This window comes from Leuresthes tenuis, unplaced genomic scaffold (assembly GCF_036924035.1).
Source record: "Leuresthes tenuis unplaced genomic scaffold, fLeuTen1.0.hap1 SCAF_13, whole genome shotgun sequence".
Taxonomy (NCBI): domain Eukaryota; kingdom Metazoa; phylum Chordata; class Actinopteri; order Atheriniformes; family Atherinopsidae; genus Leuresthes; species Leuresthes tenuis.
Window position 1 is genome coordinate 12,861,554 of NW_027325367.1, and position 23,847 is coordinate 12,885,400.

A 23,847-nucleotide genomic window follows, 5' to 3' on the forward strand; every position below is an offset into this window, starting at 1 on the left:
ACCACAGCCAAAGATATTTGTCGGCATTTCTTCAGGCATTCTGACCAAATAAATATTTCAATATGGCTGCATTGTGTGCAGATTTATCTGCAAAAATCCTTTTGCCCATCAATCTACGCTCAGAATCCCATTACGATAAGGAATCCCACTTTTTAAGACAAATGTATCTTATTCGCACATGTGGTCTAATCAAAAGCTAAATTATGCGCTTGAAATGTGTTTAGGATCAGATTAAATGGAAAGGACAGTTTAGAAAGAAAGGAAGTTACACTTTAAGTCAGGACAAAAAGAAAGAAATAAACAGACAAATGAATGACTCAATCCAGCCTGGAAGTCAAAGTAACTTCACGATCTGTGCAGATTTCGGACCACTTCTACAACAGAAACACAGCTCAAGGATTGTGATGAGCAATGCATTTGGAGGACATTTCCTAAAGATGCTAGAATGAAAGATCATCAAGAGAAGCCTTGGCCAGGAGGGTGAACAAGACTTGAGCCTCTCATAAACCACTTTCCACCAAAGCACCACCAGCTCTTTACCGCTTCTGAGCAAAGAACCGCTTACATCAGGGGGTGGGGGCAGGGTTACGGAGGCCAACAAGACCCAATGTGTAACCACACTGTTTTACAATCTAGTCTGAAGATAGAAGAAAGAAAAAAAAACGAAAAAAAAAACATCTTGTATATGGAATAACAAGATAAGTGGAATAACATGTAATTTCCCTGATACTTAATGTGTTAATATTGTCGGTCAGTGTTTGTGAATGATGCTGAATGCACACAAAGCAGCACTAAAATGGCCATTTTCTACTGCATTTACAAAGTGCTTGCAGCTACATTCATAGACATGTGGCATCTTTAGGTTACATGCTGGCATTTGTAGATCCTGCCTGAACGACTTTTATAAATCCTGTATGCAACAGGATCCAAGAATACTGGCCAGCGTTTGGAAGTCTGTCTTCAGCATTGAAAACAGCCTTTACAAACACCGACTGCTGTTTCCAACAGAGTTCATAAATGCAGCCTGCGGCTTGCAGGGAAAATGACACAAACGCCGATGTCCCCAATAGAAATTCAGACTGCAGCAGAGGGAGGTTCCAACAATAAATTAGAAGAGATTTAATAAATCTGGCTTTATAAATTTATAAATCTGGCTCAGTTTTAAAGAAGTTCACAAGCTGAACCTTCTCTGAATTGACTCCAGCCCAGCAACTGGTTCTAGTGGGGGGCATCAGTCATCGCAGGATGGTATTAAAAAAATGCCAGCCGGACTTTAAATGAATGGGAAAAAAACTTAAAGTAATGCACAGTTCAACGCAGGGTGTGCTCCATAGCGAGTGAAGACTCTAACGTGTACACATTTCAGAAAAAAGATCGCCTTAAACAGGCAGAGAGGATCCTCTATAAAGAATAATATCTTTTTAAGTTGCAGGTTAACCAAAGCTATATTTACTGCTGGCAGTTCTCAGCTCCTTTAAATACTGAATTTGTTTGTACAAAGCTTTAAAAAAAACTAAAACAAAAGGAGCCAAAAGCCTGAATTATTTTCTCACTATTGTAGGCACACAAGTGATCGCAGATTAACCGTCAACTGAATTTGGCAAAATCGTTTCTTTTCTTCTTATTCAATAATTGTGAGCAAAAATAAGACAAAATAGTCTCGCCACGAAGGAACCCGACTTAAACGGCCACAAAAGGTTGTTAAATCTGTGCGAGCTGGTGCTTTTCAGCCTTTAAAAAAATCATGCACGGACTTTACTGCCTGTGGGTAGAAACCATGAGATGAGGCAACAATGAAAGATTTCAACCGTGACTTAAAGTGGGCGACAACTTTGTTGCTGCAATTTAGGTTAGACAACCCTAAAAGAAGGAAATTAAAAAAAAAAAAAAGAAAAAAGAAGGAGGGAATCCAAAGAAGCATATCAAGTTCACACAGACATTAGCCTTCATCTGAGAAACTGTCATGTTAATTTTTAGCATTATATATATCTATATATATATATCTATAGATATAGATATATATATATATAGATATATATATGTGTAGGGGTAAAAGAACAATTTATTCTCCATCAGCCGTACACAATGAGAAACATAATTACAGGAGGGTTGGACTGATCCACTCGGCCATTTGTAACATTCATTTACTAAGCTGGGCCTCTTTGTCACAAAACTCAACTGACAACTCCATTAACGTGAAACTTTTATTGTCTCTTTCAACTAAGTGTTGACCAAGAAACAGTGCTACACGTATACAGTACATGAAATGTCGGAAAGAGTATAAAACAGAGGCGAAAAATTAAAAAAAAAAAATAAACATGACTGAATGCGTGACGACTCGCAACAGATTAGAAACTACAAATTTGATGATGGATTTCCAGAGGGGGTAAAAAGCACGTCTCGTATGGTCACCGGCAAAGAGTTTGAAAGCTATTTGTTGCAACCGTCTCGCCACCCCCTCAGCTGCAGGAAGTTCACATTCTGGACCCCTGCGGAGAGAAAAAAAGACGTCATTTTGGGTCACATTTGCTTGCTGTATCACCACAGTCAAGTTAGGTTGGTTCACGCAATAATTCGAGATCCTTTCCCCAGTGCGTTAGCTACAATCTGGTAATTATCTTTTAATACGGAATATAGTTAAAACCGTACCACAGAAATCTCAACAAGTGCTCTTAATGGTGAAAATGGTGAAAACAAATCCTTATGAGGGAAAAAAAAAACGATTTCATTGAATTTATGATCAGTGGATTTCTGACAGGGAATGTAGTAAGAATTGGTGTCAAACTGACTTTAAAGGATAGGTTGAGTGCTTTGAGAGGCACTTCTCCATACATTCAGCTGTTACCTACAGCTGATGGCCACCCAAACATATAGTCTAATTTCACAGAAAGGCAAAAAGAAAACAAAAAAAAGTGGCCCCAGCACGAGAATACTCACACCTAACATGGACAAGGACCTTACAGAACCATGCTCTAAAGAAACTCTACAATGTAAGTCACCATTTTTTTCCCATTTGCTTTACTGATATTTTTCACATCTACATAACGACCCTTTGAACTAGTCAAGTAAAATCTACAACCATTTTTGATGATGTGCTATGAAGCAGAAACATGCGTACCTCTCCGTAAACCGAAATCAGGGATGCGATTATCTTCTTAGAAATACTTGGTACGGTTAAGAGCTCTTTGTGCCAGCTGGCCGCTCTCGTCCGTTATCCGTTCCCAGTCCGTTTGACCCACCACAAAACCAATAGCGCGCTTTCGATCTGCATCCTTTTGCTCTTCAAGATCCGCCCATCGTACCTTAACAGCAAGGAGAACAATCGGGGGAGTTGGGATTATGAGTGAGAAACGGATGAATAAACAGCATTTCAGCTAACTAATTTGACACAATGCGTTTACAAAAAACTATAAGGAACTAGATTTATGTTTCAATCTTTTATTCGCCACTTTCAGACGAGCAAAGCAAAGGTTTTGGGAGAGCAGCGTTTAAATTTACCCTTTTCTTTCCCGGTTCGGACATGCGTGTGGCATAGTCGTCTGGCAGCTGAAGGTAGTCCTCCAGGCCTGACATGCGTTCACCTTCACGCTTCCTCTTCCCACCGCTTCTCAGACCGTCTAACTTGTCTGTATAAAAGCAAGATTTCCATTCAGGTCACTCATCCCCGCCATTAAAACTTTAACCTGAGCATCCCGGCATTCATTCACTCTGTCTTAGCGGCGCTCTTATACCGAATATTCAACGCATTCACTCATATTTAGAGACTTTGTGTACATTTGAAGTCTCTTGCAAAAAGTCATTAACACATATAGCCTGGGCTGCTGTCAGATCATTTACAGAGAAACAGAAGGAAGAGCTCTGACAACAGAAATCCCAGTCCGAGCCACTGACAGGACCATTTTCACCACACATCTTTTATCATTAGTTATGATTAGGGCTGGGCAATATATCAAGCTTCCTCTGTGTAACTCAAATGTCAGTGCCGGTATTTCTATGTAGTCCTGAAACTACAGCGCTTGCAACAGCCAACAGCAGGCTGGAGTATTGGAAATCTCTAAAGACGACGATACCAAAAGGGAAACGGTGTATTGGAAAGACTGGTAGCAGCGCAAGAATTCTGTTGCAGCACCAGAAGCAAAAGCTTTCAGTGGATTGCAAACAAAGTACATATCTTTAGCTGTCTCAGTCGGAGGCGTTTCCCTGTACGCCGGTGGAGGTTTTTCAGTTCTTATTGGAGAAGACTTGGGTAGGCCAAGTTTGTTGGTGCACAGGAAAAAAAAGGGACCCCAATAATGATCCGCCAAGCCGCACATATTCCTCACAAATAGCACCGACACAAACAAACGAAGGACGGTATTTCATTTTCTAACCACATTGCCCAGCCCTAGCTATCAAGACACAATGTATCAAAGCAAAAGCCTCTATACTACAGAGGTAACAGTCTTGGGTCATTAGATAAACGAGCAACAAAGAAATACCTACCGAGTTTGGCCTCAGATGTGTCCATCTCCCATTTGCTTTTTGGAATATAACCCTATATAAAAAAGACACTGCAATGGTTAAACGTCTGGGTGAACGGGGATAAGGGGAGAGAGGAGAAAGCAGGGGAAAGGGGCTGGCTGGAAAGAGAGGAAACTGGTTTATCAGAGGTTAAAGACAAACAACATCAAGCAAAACTGGCATTAAATGGCATCATCAAGGCATACAAAATCCTGGCAACACTGACATGCAGACATTGAAATATAGTGTTACTGTAAGCTGTGGAAAAACTGATGTTTTAAGTACAAGACTCGGTTAAATGCATAAGAATCTGATGAATGAACATCACCAGTGTTCTGCTTTGATGCTCAGAGCTTAGAACTGTGCAGAACATTGCTAATAATCTAAATTATTGCACAAAATGAGATCTGATCATTCACTGTCAAAGTGTTTAATTACGGTTTGTGCGCGGCGCCACAATGTAGCATTATTCACAGTTCTGCGCTGCAGTTATTTGGGACGGAAGGAAAACTATTGATAACTAAATGTCTAATTAATTAACTGAAAGTTTCAGGGTTACATAAGGTATATAAAGAGACTGAGTGCCTTATTATCTTGAAACATTTTTATTTTCACTGAGGAGGAGGAGTAACATAATTAATTTTAGATGAAATGCTCAAATATCTAAATAATGGCGGATTTTTTTACACACTGAATAAATATGATTCAACTTCCAACTTTGGGCCATCGAATCCAAACCATCAGGACTTAGCAAATGAATTTTAGGGTTAGGCAACAACCTGACATATCAGGTTAATGTACGTTTGGATTAAGGTTTGCTCTGAAAGTCAGCACCTTTCTAACACTGAAAGACGTCAGCGGCTCTTCGAGAGCGTAACCTCGGGTTAAATTTGATTTAGGTGTCCTTGTTAGATCAATGCAGAGATTACAACGTGACCTACGCAAGACACGTTCACCATTTTGACGTGTTAGACTTGTGTGACTGAATGTCTGCATTGATCTGCTGTTAGATGGCTAAATGCTAGTCGTTTACAATCAAGACTTCACATCAGCAGCCCTGATCAATCACATCTCTCTAAAAAGAAAAATAATAACATGTTCTTTTCTATGATGCAACACTTTAATGTGCAAGTTAAACCAATGCAGGACCAGGTAAAGTGTCCACCGAATAGAGCCACCACCTTCACCCACATGCAAACAAAAGGTGTAGAAACCGATAACAGCTTTTGTTTAGCTTATTTGCTAACTGCACAGACACGTTGGGTGTGGTTGTGTTTTTTTCCAACGGAGCGCATCGCAGCCAGTCAAGACAAGTTTGCGATTCCCCCAGACACCCCATACAGTTTTTTTTAAAAAATGTCTTAGGCCGACATCACCAGGAACGTGACGTGTAACATTGCGAATGTCTTGTCGAACTGCTGCGCCATGGCTGCATGTATGCATCCACACCACCAACTGCAGGAAGTGTTCGAACAATTGTTTTTAACAAGGCGATGCCTGCGATGATGGCCATAAATCCAGAGTTTTGTGTAATCCTGGATTCAAGAACACCTGCGAGTTTCCCAGCTGCAACTTGGGCACCGGTCGTATAATCAGCTGTTTTAATGTCTATGACATGTACTTTGAATTTAGCCGGTGACCATATGTAGGTATGGAGAAGTGCCTCTCAAAGCCCTTCCGTGGTCCTTAACTTGCATGTGAAAAATATGCACCAAGCCACACAAAAAAAAAACATAAATGTCTTGTGGCAAAGGATTGATGAGCCTGAGAAGAAGCTAAATACATGAGCGGTACAAGCAATCCAATACTTAAATGAACGACTTCCACTTCACACAAACTTCCAATCGTCCATCAAATCATTATGTCATCATAACAGCAGGTAGCCAGAGGACTTTTAATCGGAGGCAAAAGGTTTGAAAAACACATGGTGTCGTGCCACTAATAAAGAAGAAGAAAAAAACATATGCCAGGATTGATGAGTGCAAATTTCTCTGTGAAGTATTTGTAAAGAGCACAACAGAGACTCTTCTTCTAAAACGCTTGATGGTGCGAGGCACACGGGCATGAGAACAAAAACGTGCTGCAGTAAAAGATGGACAATGTTTGAAATGAAATATGTCTCGTGTTTAATATCATATAGAATACGTTTGTATGCAGTCATTTATGTAGAAAGTGTTTATTCGGGACTTGTTTGTCTAATTTCCCCTCGTCAACTTTAGACATTCCCAGGCCTTGTACACAAACAAAAGGCATTTTTGTTCTTCCTCTTTGTTAAAACCGTGCTATATATTTGTCATTTGTCTCTATAATGAGCACGTGGATGTGGGTTGTTACATGTTGAGCTTACAGCAGAAGCTGTTCAGATTAAATCTAATTTTAGACCTTTTAGGTTTCAGCATTTCAAATAGACTAAAGTTGAAAGGTTCTCTGTGGAGTTATGCAGATTTTAAATATATATTTTTTTAAATACACCATCCCAGTGGCAGCAATGCCCCGATATACACAACAGATGTTTTTTTTTTTTTTTTACTCAAGACAGACACAGGGTGACAAGAGGAACAGCTGTCCCCCTCTTAGCGTTTGCTTATATTGAAATGCCATCAGAGGAACTCTGTAACAGGCTTTGACTGCAACATGGATTCTGAATGAGCACAAAAAACAGAAGTTTTTAGAGTAAATTTGACTCCATGTCATTGTCTATTTTTTTTTTTTCACACATGTATTTATTTATCATGTTTCTTAACAACGGGCTTGTTTTTCCAGAGTTTAACCAATCAGTGACGAGCTTTGTCTAGAAATTTCTCACAGAGTCCCAGAGAGTTGACTTTGTTCTTGTCCCAAAAGAAAACAGCCCTGAACAAGCCCTGAACAAGCCCTGCTCGAGCCCCACCCGTGGTGGAAAAACCTACTTATTCCACAAAGAAAGCGGCTCGCTTGCAGACATGAATGGAAACAACGCAGGAACTCCACAACACGCCTACGTGTTTGGATTTAAGCTGTATACTTACTGTAAATGATCTGTATGATTATAGCAAAACTCCTTCAAGCCCACAGAAAACCTTCACATTAAGATAATTAGCATCTCCAATCCTCTGGATTAATCATATTTTTAATCATTTCTCTTCACTGTTAAAGGTTTGATGTCTATCTGACACACTCCCCTGCCCCACATTCAAGGTATGAATAAAGCAGCTGCAAATTACGATCCAGTTTTTAAAAAAATAAAATAAAATAAAAAAATCTCTCTGGCATTTACGTCTCCGCTCTGCTGCAAAAGTTTGATTAAATGCACTGCAGATAAACTGTGGTACACTGAATCAAACTAAAGTCTTTTGTTTCAGCATGCGGAAGCATGTATTTGGTTTCGATCAGTGTGTTTAAAATGTTCAAGTTTACTCAGACTTTCAGTGTTAAACACTGGCAACAACAAAAAAAAAAAGAACGAACTTAAAGACATCAAAAATAATATGAACAAAGTAAGACTTCAGTCATCTTTGCATATAAACACTATTTGAAAACTTTTCTGTTCATTTTTGACTCAAACGGTCATAGATGAGCACAGGAGGAAACTACATGAAGTACATTTTAAAGCTCAGCAACTCTGGTGTTGAACACTTAGTGATACAGTCAAATACAAAAGTTGTTCTCAGTGAGCTGGCGTGTCAGCCTGGGTTTAAAAACAGTGGAAGTGAAAAGTTGCAACACAAACTAACCGAACGCTCCTTATCACATGGATCCCAAACACTGAGCAGCTGGACTGGCAGCAAACTTCCTGAAGAAGACGAATGCCACTCCGTAATAATTTACACTCATTACAGCAGCACATCTATTATTTCTGGCACCATGTGGCGTCCAACATTTTAAGTGTCTGGATATTACAAAACTGATGGATTCAGCAGTTTTAGACCTGCAGTTCACACAGAGTCCATGTCAAGGTTAAATTCAGTTTACAAAGACTTCTAAAATTAAATACGCTGTGTGGAACTGCAGAAAAGTAGCTGCTTTTCTTTTTAAATTTCCATTCACTTATCTTGGCAAACAAAGTTGCTTTCTGTTCATCTTCAACAAGACTGACTTCATATGACTCAATAAAGAAGATACTGCAGTGAGCAATGTTTTTCAATAAGTAGCAAATAAAGCAGTTATTTAACATGGAAAGTCAAGTAAGAAAGATGACGTGGTTTTATAAATACAGCTGGTGCGAGAACAGATGATTTCAGCTGGCACAGTGAGCTTATGTTTCACTTCAAATATTAACAGACATACAGAGGTATGAGAGGCAGCCGTATTCTGAACAAGACTCATGAAAATCATAGAACGCTAAGGCGTATACATACACTGCCTGGACCAAAAAAAACACTTATTTCTTTGTTGGAGCACCTTTAGATTTGATTTTGTCATCATTTCACACACACGGTCACAGTCTGAGCCCAGCGAATCCTGGCCCCGTCATCTTGGAATACGCCCGTGTCATCAGGGAAGAAGTAAAGTCTCTTGATGGAAAACCTTTTCATTCAGTATGTTCAGGCAGTCAAGCTGACCTCATATTTTTGGACACAAAAATGGTTGCTGAAACCTGACCAAATGAAGCAAGCCCAGATGATAACTCGACCCGATGGGTGCGGCGCTTCTTACCCCGATGCCCCCATCACCCGGGAAACGGGGAACATCTGGATCACCAGAGCACAAGACCTTTTCTCCAATGAGTCCCATCTTTCTGCTCTCCAGCCAACTGAAAACTTCTTTTATTTGTTCTTTTCTTATCAGCGGTATTATAGAGACAACACCAGTCCCAATACCTCGAGTTATCTCTGCACTGTGGACAGGCTCTTACTTTATTTTGAGGATTTAATCAAAGTTAAACTCTGAGCACATATCCTCCTCGAAGATGATGGTTCATGGGTTTTAATGCTGCACAGGACATCTCTAACCAGGTCTGAGGAGTTTCAGCCGCCTCTTTAGTTGGTCATGTTTGCTTCTAATCAAAGTTGTGTATCTTTTTTGGCCAGGCAGTGTATATTAAAAAGAAAGGTAAAAAAAAAGATTCCATCTCATTGAAACAAAAGAGTCTAAACAGACACTTTGTGGTAAACATTTTGTATTCACCCTTTATCTAAAAAAACCCACAAAACTTCTAACCATACCCATGTTAGAGTCATTTCAAACAAAGTTGCTACAAGTTTAATAGATAAACTTGCATATGACTATTTGTTCCCAGGGTATAGATTATTTCCTTTTTTAATTTCAAAGTTTTCCCAACCGTCTGGTTTGGTCCAAAGCTTTGCAGGAGTTCTCCAGGTGGGAGCAATCCCATTGAAAAAGCAGACGTATAGCAAACATATTTTGAAAGCTTTAAATCTAGTATAAAGGCAGTAAACCTTTAAAGCTCCCATCGAACAGTGGGTTCACAGTAGAGCACGTTTTTCACACAATTAAGTGGAGATTGGCGAGGTTCACACCCGATTATCAATAACAGTGTGACTAATTATATAACTTTTTTATTCGTTTTTTGCTTTTTGATTCACCTACATAGAAATTCCTTATAACTGAAAGCATGTTTCTTCCCATCGAAGGCAAAGGTGAATACATTTGGGAGGAAAAAAATGTCACAAACTTAGTTCTTTTGAAATCTGATAACCACAAATATCAAAACGAATGAATATAAATTAATGAACAAATGATTACCATAAATTTAACCTAAACTGAGGGTGATTGATGAGCCGGTATAATAGGCAGGACTTCATTGCCATTTTCTCTGTTTGATGAGTATTGTTTGTCACATTTAAGTGCTCCATTCACCCCTCATAAAGAGTTTCCATTTCCAAGTCGAGGTAAAACAACGTTTCCCTGTTAATGCTCCAAATGAAAAGCCCGGCAGCATTATGGAGGACACAAACCTTTCACTTCTCTACGAGGCTTTTACTGTAAAATGACAGCAGGCAGATCGCATGCAACAGCAGCTGCGGGGGATTAAAGGACAACGAAGCAAAGCTGGTGATGAATTAAACAAATGCCACCACTGACTCAAAGAGCCCAAAAAGTAGGATTCTACTTTTCCTTAAATCAAAGCAGCTGAAATGTATGATAGTGTTGAACAGTATGTGCAGCGGGAGGTTATCCACGTGTTGTTTGTTTAGTTGAATAGTGTCTTCTGTGATTGGAACAACTGAGAAGATTTTTCACATTGAGAAATAAAAAAAAGAAAAAAAGAAAAAGACTTTTCATCTTGTCTCATCTTTCCCGATTTGCCGTACAATCTTTCGGTTGACCGTGTTCTTTTAATCAAGCTTTACTCGTTTTATACAATTGGTTTTACTTTTGATATAAATTTGTCTTAGAATGAAAGATTCAGGGTCTGATGTCACCCAGGTTTATGTAACTTATGTTTCTGGCAACCATCTAAATAAAAAAAACCAAAACAACTTCTAATATTAAGGTTAAGTTGAAAATAAAATTGAAGTTATTTAGGAGCACCAGAGCAAATCTTCCCAACAAAATAGGAACCCGGATCCTTTTATATAGACTTGTGTATAGACTGCTGCAGCTTTAACTGCGCCGTCACTGCTAATACTCAAGTATACTGATAATTTCACTCATCTTTACTGATGATACAGCTGATACAGCATGATACAGCTAACCTGGTCAATGAAGCAAACACTGAGCACAAATGGCTGATGTTAAACTACTTGATAAACTTTGTGGAATAGATGAGAAAAACAAAGGAGTGGAAATGAGCCTGGCAGCTACATTGCTACAAAGGGAAATTTTCATGTCCTACCAGATCACCCTCTTCTTCTTCTTCTCTCTTGGGTTCCTTGGTCTCGTCCTCGGGGTTGAAGTCTTCCATTTCAACCTAAAAACTCAAACGTACAGTGGTTTAGCTCCAGTTACTGATGCACTGCAAGATTCAGAGAAGACTCAAATCTTGAAAGCCTCACCTCCTCTATAGCAGCATCCTGAAGCAGGGACCGGACATCCAAGCGCACCATGTGACGTGGCGAAGACTCCCAGTGGCTGGACATCTGTGTGCACAATACTCCAGTGATAAGTGTGCGCACCTTGTATTTGAGTTAGTGAACAGTAAGAGAGAAACGATCACAAACAATCATCTGGATTATCAGTTATCTGATTATTTAAACCTTCAATATATCCTTAAGCGTGCGCCCGTGGACATTCCTCTTAGCACAAGTCTGAGTGTCTGCCGTGATTTCAGCCACATACACCTTGAAACGACAGAGAAAGAAAACAACTCTTTAATATATGGCAAAGGGCAGTTTTTTTTCCTGAGTCCTTCATGAACACAACTCACCTCGAAACCTTTAGTTTTGGCTGCACTCCAGAACTGATCAAAATGCTTAACCCTGTCGTTAATAGTGTCTAAAATAATGAAGGGGAAAAAGCCGTCATCTAGAGTCTTCTTGAATGTTTTAAGCATGCTGCTCCTGTAGGTATCCTCCATCTCCAGCTCATACTCGTACTCAAGAACCTGTAGGACAATTGTTGAGCACATGACAGCATGTGTTAGCACCGTTTTTTTAACGTTTACCGCATTGCATCTACGATCATGCGTTAAATCACATCTCTGTCTGACTCACCTTGGTTTTAACCCTCCTCCCGGTGTCGGGGTCTTTCTCCACTTTTTCAACTTCGGTCATGAAATAATCGTCCAAAACAAGAACTCTTGGAGGTGCACCGCCACATTCCACTTCCTTGTCCTAAATATTGCAGAGGTGGAGGGAAAAAAAAATCAGCTTACATTTTTTTCATGTGCTTCAATAAGAAAAAAAAAAGCCTTTGTTAAAGGAAACGATGTCCATGCCCTAATTTTTCTAAAAGTTAGCATGATTTCCTGCAGTGGTTTCACTCACCCGGATGAGTTTTGCAACATGGCTTTTTCCACTTCCTGGGAGGCCTCTCATTATGATGACAATCTGTTGAAATACAGAACTTAAGTGAGTTCTCAGTATCAAACACCTACACAAGTTTAATCTGCAGCAGGAATTAGTACCCTCTCAGGCCGGGATAATCTGCCAGGTGGCTTCAGGATATCGTCAATGTTCTTGATTTCAGGCTTCTTCTCCGCTCTTGGAGGTGGTGGCGGTGGAGGTGGGAGGGGTGCTGCAGTGGGAGGCCCTCTGTCGTCTGGATAACCTCTTCTGTCCACTGCACAAAATGGTTTAAAAAATTCTATAAATTCAAAATTTGTGGGAAAAATTTACTTGGCTAGATCGCTCCTAAATATTATCTGCACGCTACAGACATCCTTTACAGATGAGAGTCTTAAGTTTATTTTTCAATGACGGATGAAGATGAATGTGTGTATCAATAGATTATGTGTTCTACATACTGTAGGGTGAGCTGTAACGCTCATGTCCAACGCGGTCAAGTCCGGGGCGCTCATATGGAGGTCTGTCATAGCCGGGCCTTCCGTAATGTTCATCTGGATCACGACTGCCACTGCGCTCCCTGTCTCGAATATCCCTGTCTCTGTCTCTGAAGCCTGAGCGCAGAGCTGAAGCCAGAGGAGACCTGCATTCGGGATGAGATTACATTTCATTTCCTCGCCAAAATAGCTCACTTCAAACCAGCACACTTAAGATCATCACAATGTCTGACACAAAGTGATAAAGTACCTTTCTTCAACCAAGGCATGTGCGCTTGAATTTAAAAAAAAAAAGAAAAAAAACAAAAACAGAAAAAATATCACAGATGTAAAGAAGTCGAATACTTCTCCGTAGATAGGAAAAAAGAACGTTAGACCCAACAAAAAATGTATTACCTGTCATCTCTCTCACGCGAAAGATAGCGCTCCCTCTCAAATCTCTCTCTTTCGTATTCAGGAGGCTTTTCTCTGTACAATTCCCTCTCTCTGCTGTACTCCCGGCGGTCCATATATGGGTCTGATCGTCTGTCATAATATGGGTCTCTGCTGTAAGGATCTCTGAGACCAAGCGGTTCTAGGGGAATCAGGTTCATTGATTAACTATGTTTAGAGATAAATCATCATAAAAAGATAATCTTTACAGAATAAAATCAACCTTTTTCATAGCCCCTGTCTGTCACTGGATCAGGTCGCAGCACTATTCGCTCCCCGTAAGAAATCCGTTCAACAGTGGCTCCAGGCTCTGAAACATTAAGTGTCAATCAACACCTACCAAATAACATTGTCTTTTCTAAAAGTGATAAATAAGCTGTTTATATTTGCCACTCATACCATGCCCATGTCCGTAATCAACAGTCTTAGGAATCACTGGCGGTATGGGTGCAGCATGGTGGGAGGGCTGGTAATCTACACCAACGCCTGTATGCACTGCCACAGTCATACCCTGGGGGCGAGAGATTTAATCTTTACAACATTTTACAGCGAAATCCAAAGAAGCAAAACTGTGAAACTCAAAATCACAAAAAAACCTGAATTTTAAATGCGTCAGGCAATTAATAGTTGCTTATCATTTCAACTGTCGTGTCATTCTTGCAACAATGCCCTTACGCCAATAAGGCTAATATCAATGTTGGTATCATCATTACCTTTAGAACATTCCTGACATCTGGTGGGATCTCCAAACCAAGAAGACCTGCAGGTAGCTCTGGCAGAGATTCATTGGTGGCAGTCTGTGGCTCAGTACTAGGGGTCTTTGCCACCTGCAATTCCCTGTGGATACACATTAAGGCAAGTTAAATCCAGGAAAAAGTTCATCAAAAGTAACATACAAGTAAAATGGCAGAACTACAACCATAATAAAGCAAACAGGACAGATGAATGTGCAAAACCTTCATACACTAGACCAATCTGAAGATGAATATCAAATAATACAGTACTATTCTATAATGACATGTATCAATCAAAATTGAAGACTGAAATTTACCTTATTTGTTTAAGCTCTTGAGCAGCTTTCAAGATGATCTCATGCTGACGTTGGGAGAGGGCCAGTACATTTGCTGGTTCAGTTGAGCTTTCTGGGATGTCTGTGGCAGATGGTCGAGAAGAAGGTATATCCATAGGAGGTTCTTCTCTATGATCGTCATAGTGGGATCTACGTTCTGGATAGTCAGGATATCCTCTCTCTGGTGGTGGATGAAGCCTTGAGGGCCTATCCCAGTCTGAAGGGGGTAGATGTGGTGGCTCCTCCTGTCTGTATGGCGGCTCATCTCTGTATTCACGAATTCTGAGTTCTCCTCTTCCCCTGCCATGTTCATCATATGAATAGGGGCGACCTCTCTCAGTTTCCTCTTGCCAACGTCCATCTCTGGACTGCTCTGGTGGTGGCATGTGGGGAGGATAGTCCCTCTCAGGAGGAGCACGCTCTCTATTCCACTCGGACTCGTAGTATTTAGCATCTGGTCTAAAGTCATCAGGAGGATAGTCCTGTGCTGAACGCCAGCGATGACCATCTTCCCCGTGATCATAATCTACAGCGTACCCCTCATTATGCCCCTGTTCATATTCCTCATGTGTTGGACCTGGCCGCCACATGCCCCTTGCCATTCCTCGACCCATAGGTCTCCTCCTCATTCCTCCCCTATCTATTACCTCGTGTGGAGGAATTGTGGGGCCCCTACCATGTGGTGGATGCCAATCTAATTCTTGCTCTCTTTCTTCAGCATATGATGGCTCCTCAGTAGGATCTATAATTTCGTGAGGTGGTGGCGGCGGTATACGTCGCCTACCTCTACCTGCATCTGGATGCATTGGGTGGTTGTAAGGGTCATGCCCATGGTACATCGGGTGCATTGATGGATCCATATTGGTATCGTCAGAGTCCATTTCATGGCCCAATGGCTCATGATCCATTGGTCCATGTGTTGGGTGAGGTGGGCGTCCTCGACCTGGAGGCATGAAACCAGGGTGACCACGTGGGGGGCGGCCCCGGCCAGGTGGAAATGGGGGTCTCATACCTCTCATTGGAGGTCTCCATTCTCCCCAAAAACAGTCCCCTTCCTCTGAGTACTCAGCGTCTTTCCAGTGCATGTCCATTGGCTCTCCTCGACCCATCAGTGGGCCTCCTCTCCCCATGGGCGGTCCCCCTCTACCCATAGGGGGGCCTCCTCTCCCCATGGGTGGTCCTCCTCTGCCCATTGGTGGACCTCCTCTGCCCATTGGAGGTCCTCCTCTGCCCATGGGAGGTCCTCCTCTACCCATGGGAGGTCCTCCTCTGCCCATGGGAGGTCCTCCTCTGCCCATAGGTATACCTCTTCCCATTGGGGGACCTCCTCTACCTAGAGGTGGACCTCCTCTTCCCATTGGGGGGCCTCCTCTCATCATTGAGGGTCCACCTCTCCCCATGTGGGGTCCTACTGGCTCGTCATAGTACTCTTCCTCTTGGAAGTAATGTTCCTCTGGCATCCATGTTTCTTCAGGAGGCATCTCTGACTCATCACCACCAAACTCCTCATATGAAGGATCTTGCCAGTGGTAGTCCTCTTGCTGTTCTGACATCGCCATGCTCTCTTCAGGACGCATGTAGTCATATGGCATTTCTGCCAACTCGTCCCCAGTCGGTACAGTGTTTGGTCCCCTAAACTCCCCAGATCCCATTTGACCACGTCCGTGTCCACGCAATGGGGGCTGGCCTCGTCCCCTACCAGGGGGAGGCTTGGGAGGTTCTGGCCTTGGCTGCATTTGACCAGAACCTTGTGGCTGTGCTTGGATTAAAGTGGGCTTTTCAATCTGTGGTGGTTTGCTATTTGTCACCGGTCCATCTGGTTTGACGGAAGTTTGTGCTGGAGGTTTTGACACCACAGTAGAAGCAGCAGGTACAGGAGGCTTAGTATTAACTGGTTTAGGTTTCTCACTATGTTCAGGTGCATTATTGCCACCTGTTTCCTCAGATTCTGTATTAGTTGGTAATGTCTGAGGAATGGGGTCATTTTGAACAAAAAAGCCTTCAATTCCAAGCAGACTGTCATCTGTCATGTCTTCACTCTTGGTCTTTTCTGGTTGTGGTTCATTTCTTTCTTTATCAGACTTTGGCTGATCAGCTGCTTTTTCTGGAGTCTTGGAATCTATACCAGCAGGTTGCTGAGTGGCCGGCTCTGGCTTAGGCTGGGGACCTTGCTGTTGTTTTTGCTGAGGCACTGGTGGAGATTCAATACGAGCTGAAGGACCAGGGGGTCGTTGGGACTCAAACCTAGGCTGCTGACCAAATCGAGGTTGGTCAAATTTTGGGGGACCATCAAAACGCTGCCTTGGCTGGACAAATCGAGGGGGACCATCAAAGCGTGATTGTGGCTGATCAAATCTAGGTGGACCATCAAAGCGTTGCCTCGGTTGGTCAAATCGAGGGGGACCATCAAAACGTTGTTGTGGTTGAATGAAGCGTGGAGGACCATCAAAACGCTGTTGTGGTTGGTTGAATCTTGGAGGACCATCAAAACGCTGCTGTGGTTGGTTGAATCTTGGGGGGGCATCAAAGCGCTGCTGAGGTTTGTCGAACCTTGGTGGACCATCAAACCTCTGCTGTGGTTGATCAAACCTTGGAGGACCATCAAACCGCTGCTGTGGTTGGTCTAACTTTGGAGGACCATCAAAACCTGGTGGTGGCTGGTCTAACTTTGGAGGACCATCAAAACCTGGTGGTGGCTGGTCTAACTTTGGAGGACCATCAAAACCTGGTGGTGGCTGGTCTAACTTTGGAGGACCACCAAAACCTGGTGGTGGCTGGTCAAATCTGCTTACCCTGGGACCAGTCAGAAAACAAGACGTCAATTAAAATTATTGAAACAAAAAATATTTACTATACTTACACAAAGACCACCTGAACTTAAATGCTAAAAACACATTTTACACAACATTTTGTTTTTAAAATGCTGGTCATATATATATATTAACAACAATCAACAATATTAACAACAATCATAATAGTACAAAACAATTCTAACTGACCGTGGCGGTCTAACACTGTTGAAGCCTGGTGGCGGCCCAGTTGGGGGACCTTGGGGCCTGACTCCTACGCCAGTGGGAACACCTCCTTGCACAGGGGGTGCAGCGGGTGATTCTGAATGTGTTCCAAATACAGGGGTCTGTTGACCTGGAGGATTAGGGCCAACAGAAAGTGGAGGTGGTGGGACACTTGGGTTTACCGTCTGCTGTTGCATTTGCATCTCTTGTCCGGGGTACTGTCCAAACTGTCCAATCATTGCATTATTATACTGGCTTGAGGCAAATGGCACCATGGCAGTAAGAGTGGCCACCCTTTCTTGAAGGTGAGCATTGGTGGCACTCATCTGTTCCTGCCACTGTTTCCATTGGTGCTCATAGTCTTGCAGTTGGTCTTTGTGGGGATAGGTCTGGAACTGCTCATACCATAAAGCAAAGGAGCGATCCCAGTCTTTGAATAAAGGGGTAAACTGCTGCTGTTGCATTTCATAGTGCCTGAGCTGCATTTCAGGAGACATTGACTGCAAATAAAGGAAATCAAGGTGATGATGCATTAATTATATGTATTCCACACAGCTTAATGAGGCAACATAGGTGAACACACTTGGCAGTCTGGCATTTACAAACCTGTAGGTTTGCAGGTTGTTGAATAAACTGTTGGTATTGTTCCAGGATCCGTTGAAGCTTTTCGTGCTGTTGCATGAGAGCCTGGTATTGTAAACCTGCTCTCTGCTGTTGTACCTGCTGCCACTGTGCTGCTGCAGCTTGTAATTGTTGGAGACGGGCAGCTTCCTCTGGGTCTTTTGGGACTTCAGGCTTTAAATTAAAACAATGAAACATTGAGGGAGAGCGTTATCTTTTTAAATCACAACATGTTTGACATATTTGGAGGAGACAAACTAAGCAGTTGATAATGCAAGAAAGGAAATATTTGGAGATGGAATCAAGGCACTACTGAGAGTCTACGAAACAATCACTTAATAACGTAAGCACTGTGCAATTTTTTTAAACAACAAACAAGGGGCAATTAATATGAAAAAGTCAGGGGAATAACAAATGGATGTGCTTGGGCCCATGAGCTATGACTCCGGACATGGCAACCAGTGAAATATGTATGGACATTGTGATAATGAAAGACAGGGCAGTCTGACTTACTGTGTCAGTAAGTGTGGGTGAGTTTCCTACGTTTTCACTCTGTAAATGTATGCAAAAAAAAACATAAACAATGTTTAGATCTCAGGACAATGTAAATTTCTAGAAAACTGGACTTGGCATGTTCATAAAGGCCTGTGAGGAAATGTCATTCCTGGATATGCAAAAACAGAGTAAATGGCAAACATAAATACGTCTTTATTTGTAGAATTGTTTCTTGAATTAGTGACCATAGTATAGCCATAACACATCAAACACACCAAATTAAATTCACAGGGATAAGTGACAACTTCCAAAAGTTTTTTTTTAATACTTAAAAAATGTCAAAACTGAACTTTCATTTAATTAAAACATTTTTTTATTGAAACATTCTGTGCCGTTTTTGTATTATTTTAAATAAACAAGCTATTTTTTGTACAAAAAAATCATCTTCAGCAGTACAACCTCCTCTTCTTTCGACTTTCTTCATGAATCCCCCTTCCTTGTAAAGGAACTTTAAAACACTGCTACTTAACGATCAACACTTTGGCTTAAGAATGAAGTGAGTTCAGCTTGTATCAGCTAATTTAGCTGCTAACCTATTTCACAAATAAATGGCAATTAACCACAGGGCTCTGATGAGCTCTGGCAATATTTCCAGATCATTTTACACACAGAAGTGTTTTTTTCAGCCCATACTAACTTCAAGTGATATCTCTTCCTTAAACAGATGCTGCATAGCATTTTCAGAGGAAACGAAAGGTTTTATACAATCTTTGTCCACATTAGGGCTGAGCAATGTGGACCAAAATTCATTACCGACATTTCTAGGCTAAAACCCAACATGTGACAGTAGTATGAATCAGGCTCAATGTTCAGTTTTAACTTAGCGTCATGTGCATATTATTATCTCATATCTCAGAGATTGCTGTAATCAAATTGAAATCCCTCCAGTTTGCAGCACAGGGTGTAGCCGACATACACGGAGGGAAAGGTGGGGGTCACACTAGACTGCAGGTTATATCAGTTAGATAATGACCGATTTCATACCTCATTTGAAAAAATACCAGTAACAATTAAAAAGTGGGTATACTGCCCAGCCCCACCACATACACAAGACGAGCAGATCTTTTTAATGTGTGAAACTGATGTTTTCAAGATGACATTTAAGGGGTGCTTACCCTCACTTCTGTAGGTGGAGGCGGCGGAGGTGGTTCCTCTTTAGGAGGGGGTGGAGGCGGTTTGTTTTTCGGTGGTTCTGAGGGAGGAGGAGGAGGAACTGTCTGACTTGTGGGGGGTATCGGTGGCAAAGAGGTATCACCGTCCCTCTGATTCTGTTTGGCCTTCTCTTGCCTTAATTTCTGTAAGTTCTGGAGATGCTGTTTGTACCAAAGCTGCTGCTGCTCCTGGCAGAAACAATCACAACAACATCCCATAAACCACATGACGGACCTTTAACCTCTATGGTGGTCTTCATTCATAAGAAAAACTAACTTACAGAGGTATGACGAATCACTTGTAAAACACAATATTTACACACAAGGCCTTTAAGAAAACACGTGTGTGGAATTTGGTTTGTTCTTGGATTCTTTACACAACAACACGGGACAACTTTTATCAGATTTCATTGACCATCTTTATGTTAATTTGGACTCTGGAATTTAAGGGCATCTCTGCAAATAAATCTGCTCAAATGTCACTTTTAAGAAAGCTTAGTGCAGACGTAAGAATTTCTCAGTTCTAAGATGCATCTTGAGGTGAACGACAGCGAATCTGCTTCGATGCAACGACAGAACACATTCGATTGTTTGCAGCCGACAAAAAAAAAAAAAAAGATAGAATGGTTAGAAAAATGATAGAAATGTTTTAATGCTGTAAAAGACCAAAGAAATCATCACACTTCGATGTTATGCTTACGTTAGCGATGGGGGACGTAGTGGAGTGATACAAACTCAACAACAAATGACCAAAACAAACAACATATTGTGTCTTAAAAGTTGCCTTACAAAAAAAAAGAAATATCGGTAACAAAACTAATACAATGCCCGACCAAAACAAACAACATCCTAATATCTTATTGGACCACCTTTAGCCTTGTGTAGCAAACAAGATGGGATTTGGTCACACCAGACCTGGGTTTGACCAACATGGCGGGAGCTTTACTAATGAAGGCACTTTGTCCCGATTTAAAAGTCAATGTATTTTAAAGAGAAGAGCTTGTCAAAAGCAAGGCCATAAGTAAAGCCTGCAACATAGAGGCAACAAACAATGAAGCAAATGTTGCACCAATCGTGGATTTGACAGAGCGGTTTCAAAGTGGCTGTTCCGGCCACGCACTCAGTTTAGCCTCCAGGGCAGCTCCTGGGTTCCCACCTGTTGACAGCTTTCGTGGAACAAGTAATTGTAATTGCTTCAATTTTCCATCAGAGTTCAATGGCAAAAAAAGGTTGGATCTGCCAACACAGAAGAGGTGGATCTCACACGATGACCCGGCAGAACAACATGCCGGGGGATGCTGAAAAGGAGCGATGATGGATGCTCTGTCACCTGAGACATAGAAGACTGAAAGCTACTGCTGCACTCCAACAAAGAAGAATAAACAGTCACAGAAGCTGTGGCGAAAGCAACCAAGCCACTGATTTCTGATAACATCAGAACAAAAAAAAAAACATCCACTACCGTCTCCCCATGACTCCGCAGTGCTTTACACTAGGGACAGACAATACTTTTCAAATAGTCATTAAATAATAGGAAATTGAACAGTTTGTATGACTTTTGTCTCAATATGGGACTGCCATGCCACAATGTGTGGGTAATGCATCGAGCCGTTTGCCAACTGCAACAAAACAACAACCGAAGAACACTTCACCCCTGCCAGGCTCGGGAAAACCACGTGTGGCACTTCTTCAAATTGTTCTCAACTTTTATGTGAAACAGCCCAAATAGAAAGAGAGCGAGCACAACAGAGCTGTCTTTTCCTCCCTAAGTACACTGCACCTGCTACAGGAACAGTTTGGAAACAGAGTCACATATTTGATCTGCCCATATCAATAATTCAGTGAGACACAGACTGAAAAACAAAGGTCTTTCCTCCGCAGCGGGCCGGTAGAACCTAAGATCCAACCAAAAAGAATGTCTCAAAATGAAAATAAGCCACTCTCTAAACATGACAAATCACACAGCAAGAGTGACAACAGTTAAAAACGACACGTCAAGCAACACAATGTCCCAAATCGGACACATTTTTTTCTGGTTTCTTGTATTCAAAACAATCCAAGAAAAACTCTCACGACACGAGCAGTGAAACTTTTTAAATATTCACCATTTCTTTATCCAAACAAAGACCGCGTGATGAGGGTGCTTTTGTACAAGTGCGGTCTAAATCGCCACATGGCCTTTCAGGAGAAACTTTGAAATAATCGATATTATTCTCAGAAAAACTGATATTTTTGCTCACCAATAAAATAATCACCAAACATATTCTGACTTTAAAAAAAAAGAAGAATGAAATGTCTTGCATGTTCTGGGAGAGGTTTTTCACAGCCTCAATAGATCATGTTTGTGTGTGATATGCAATTTTCTGCTGTCAGTGATCAATGTAGTAGTTCTGATACACATCAGAATTCCAGTTGTACTGGTCAGAAACATATTAATAAATATGAAGACAGCGCTATTTGTTATAATAAGAACTCCACCACTTTAAGCTTGTTGACATGATGCTTGTGCAAACTACAATTATGCATGTATATGCTTTTATGCTTTTATGGGTGAGGTTTTTTTTGGGGGGGGTGGGTTCAAAGTAGAACAAAGGATGCAAACATATGGTTTAAATGATGCACCAAATCATATCAAACCAGGCAGATATAAAACAGTACCTGCAAATGTAATGATTTACTGTCTTCTGTCGCAGATGAGTCCTTGTTATTGGCCTCTCTGGCTTTGGTAGCACCACTAATGTCTGGTGGATTTGGTACCTGGGACTCTGGAGGAGGAGGAACCGCTTGAGGCTCGGTGGGGTGCGGCTGAGGTGGAGGAGGCTGTTGGAGACCCTGTTTAGGGGCTGGAGGGAGTCTAGCCGTCTGAGCCGGTATCTCGTCTTGCTTATAGTGCGACTGAGCACCATCACCACCGTCTGCATGTCCCGGTCCTCCTGAGTGCCATGATGACCCCGCGTATCCACCCGAATGTCCACCACCGTACGCAGGAGCATTGTTGCCGTGATGCAACACAGACTGAAGCTGTTTCTGGTGCAGCATCTGCAGCTGCTGCATCTGCTGGCGGTGCTGCTCCTGAAGACTGGAGAAGAGCGAGCCGCTGGACGAGGCCTCAAAGCCGCCAAACCCCGACCCCGGGCTGGTGTGGCTGCCAACCGGGGGCTTCCGAGGCCCTGGACCGCCATAGCTTTGCGACGGAGGTGCACCGTAATTCCCCCAAGACGGATACATAATTCAAAACAAAGCCGCACACGGCCGGTGTGCAATCATGCAGCTGGGCTCAGAGTGGCTAACAAAGCTAACGTCGACCAGTGTTTTACATAAAAACCAATAGCGACATTGTCATTTAATCAACCAACCGGCGGTGCGTTAAATCAAATAAAAGATACTGAAGTGAAACCCTAATCAGTTACAGGATAAAAAAAATACACGTTCAGACTTGAAAAATATGTTACATAAACGTTTAAACACTACAAGTCGCTGAAGGGCCGACGAAGCGAAGCGGAACACGCCGCTGAAGACGGAATTACGTCACACGTACGATGACCACATCCGGAAGCGCAAAGTTCAAAAGTTACAGAACATAATTTTGCTTTAAAATGACTTATTACTTTTCTTAGTTTTCTTAACTGAGAATAATGAGCTCACATATTTCATTCGGATATTGTTTTATTTTTTAAAACTTTATTTAATCTTTATTTAGATGAACGTTTTGATGGAAGCACAACAATTTATTTTCATCTGTTGTTGTTCACACGGATAGCTGTTTGTACCATCCTTTTGGAAAGATAGTATCCTGGAAAGCATGAAAAGAGAGAAATCTCTACTATGACACTCTACTATGACACAGAGGGTTGAGAGATGGATGCATACCCTAAGATAGACAAAACTGCAACACATTGAACAGAATTTGAAATTTGTATTAATGTTAGTATTATTATTATCAAACCTTCATTTGATATAATAATAATAATAACAACAAAGATAATGATAATAATTATTATCATTATTCTTTTCGAGGCTATTTGTGATCGGCTTCCCACAGTAATTACAGTTACACGTTGCATTTTATACTTCCACCACTAGAGGGAGACATACACAAGCGCATTTCTACTCCGCAACTAA

At 41.7% G+C, this 23,847-nt stretch overlaps 1 protein-coding gene across 4 annotated transcripts; it reads right to left on the reverse strand.

Moving 5' to 3' along the window:
• Positions 1 to 2,195: 2,195 nt before the first annotated feature.
• On the reverse strand, positions 2,196 to 23,240 carry ylpm1 (YLP motif containing 1). 4 transcript variants are annotated; one of them, XM_072361853.1, is made up of 23 exons: positions 22,384 to 23,240; positions 19,690 to 19,914; positions 18,533 to 18,571; positions 18,005 to 18,193; positions 17,384 to 17,898; positions 17,052 to 17,177; positions 14,367 to 16,973; positions 14,029 to 14,152; positions 13,715 to 13,826; positions 13,539 to 13,625; positions 13,280 to 13,457; positions 12,848 to 13,029; positions 12,509 to 12,663; positions 12,369 to 12,431; positions 12,096 to 12,215; positions 11,810 to 11,986; positions 11,640 to 11,723; positions 11,439 to 11,522; positions 11,279 to 11,353; positions 4,483 to 4,534; positions 3,499 to 3,626; positions 3,119 to 3,302; positions 2,196 to 2,489 (listed from the first exon to the last, which is right to left on the reverse strand). In XM_072361853.1, the coding sequence occupies exons 1-22, from the start codon at positions 22,951 to 22,953 to the stop codon at positions 3,156 to 3,158; spliced, it is 6,039 nt and encodes a 2,012-aa protein (XP_072217954.1). In that variant the 5' UTR covers positions 22,954 to 23,240; the 3' UTR covers positions 2,196 to 2,489; positions 3,119 to 3,155. The 4 variants fall into 4 exon arrangements, with proteins under 4 accessions (XP_072217954.1, XP_072217955.1, XP_072217952.1 ...); XM_072361854.1 differs by having other exon boundaries at positions 14,367 to 17,177; positions 22,483 to 23,240; XM_072361851.1 differs by having other exon boundaries at positions 14,367 to 17,177.
• Between the last annotated feature and the right edge of the window lie 607 nt (positions 23,241 to 23,847).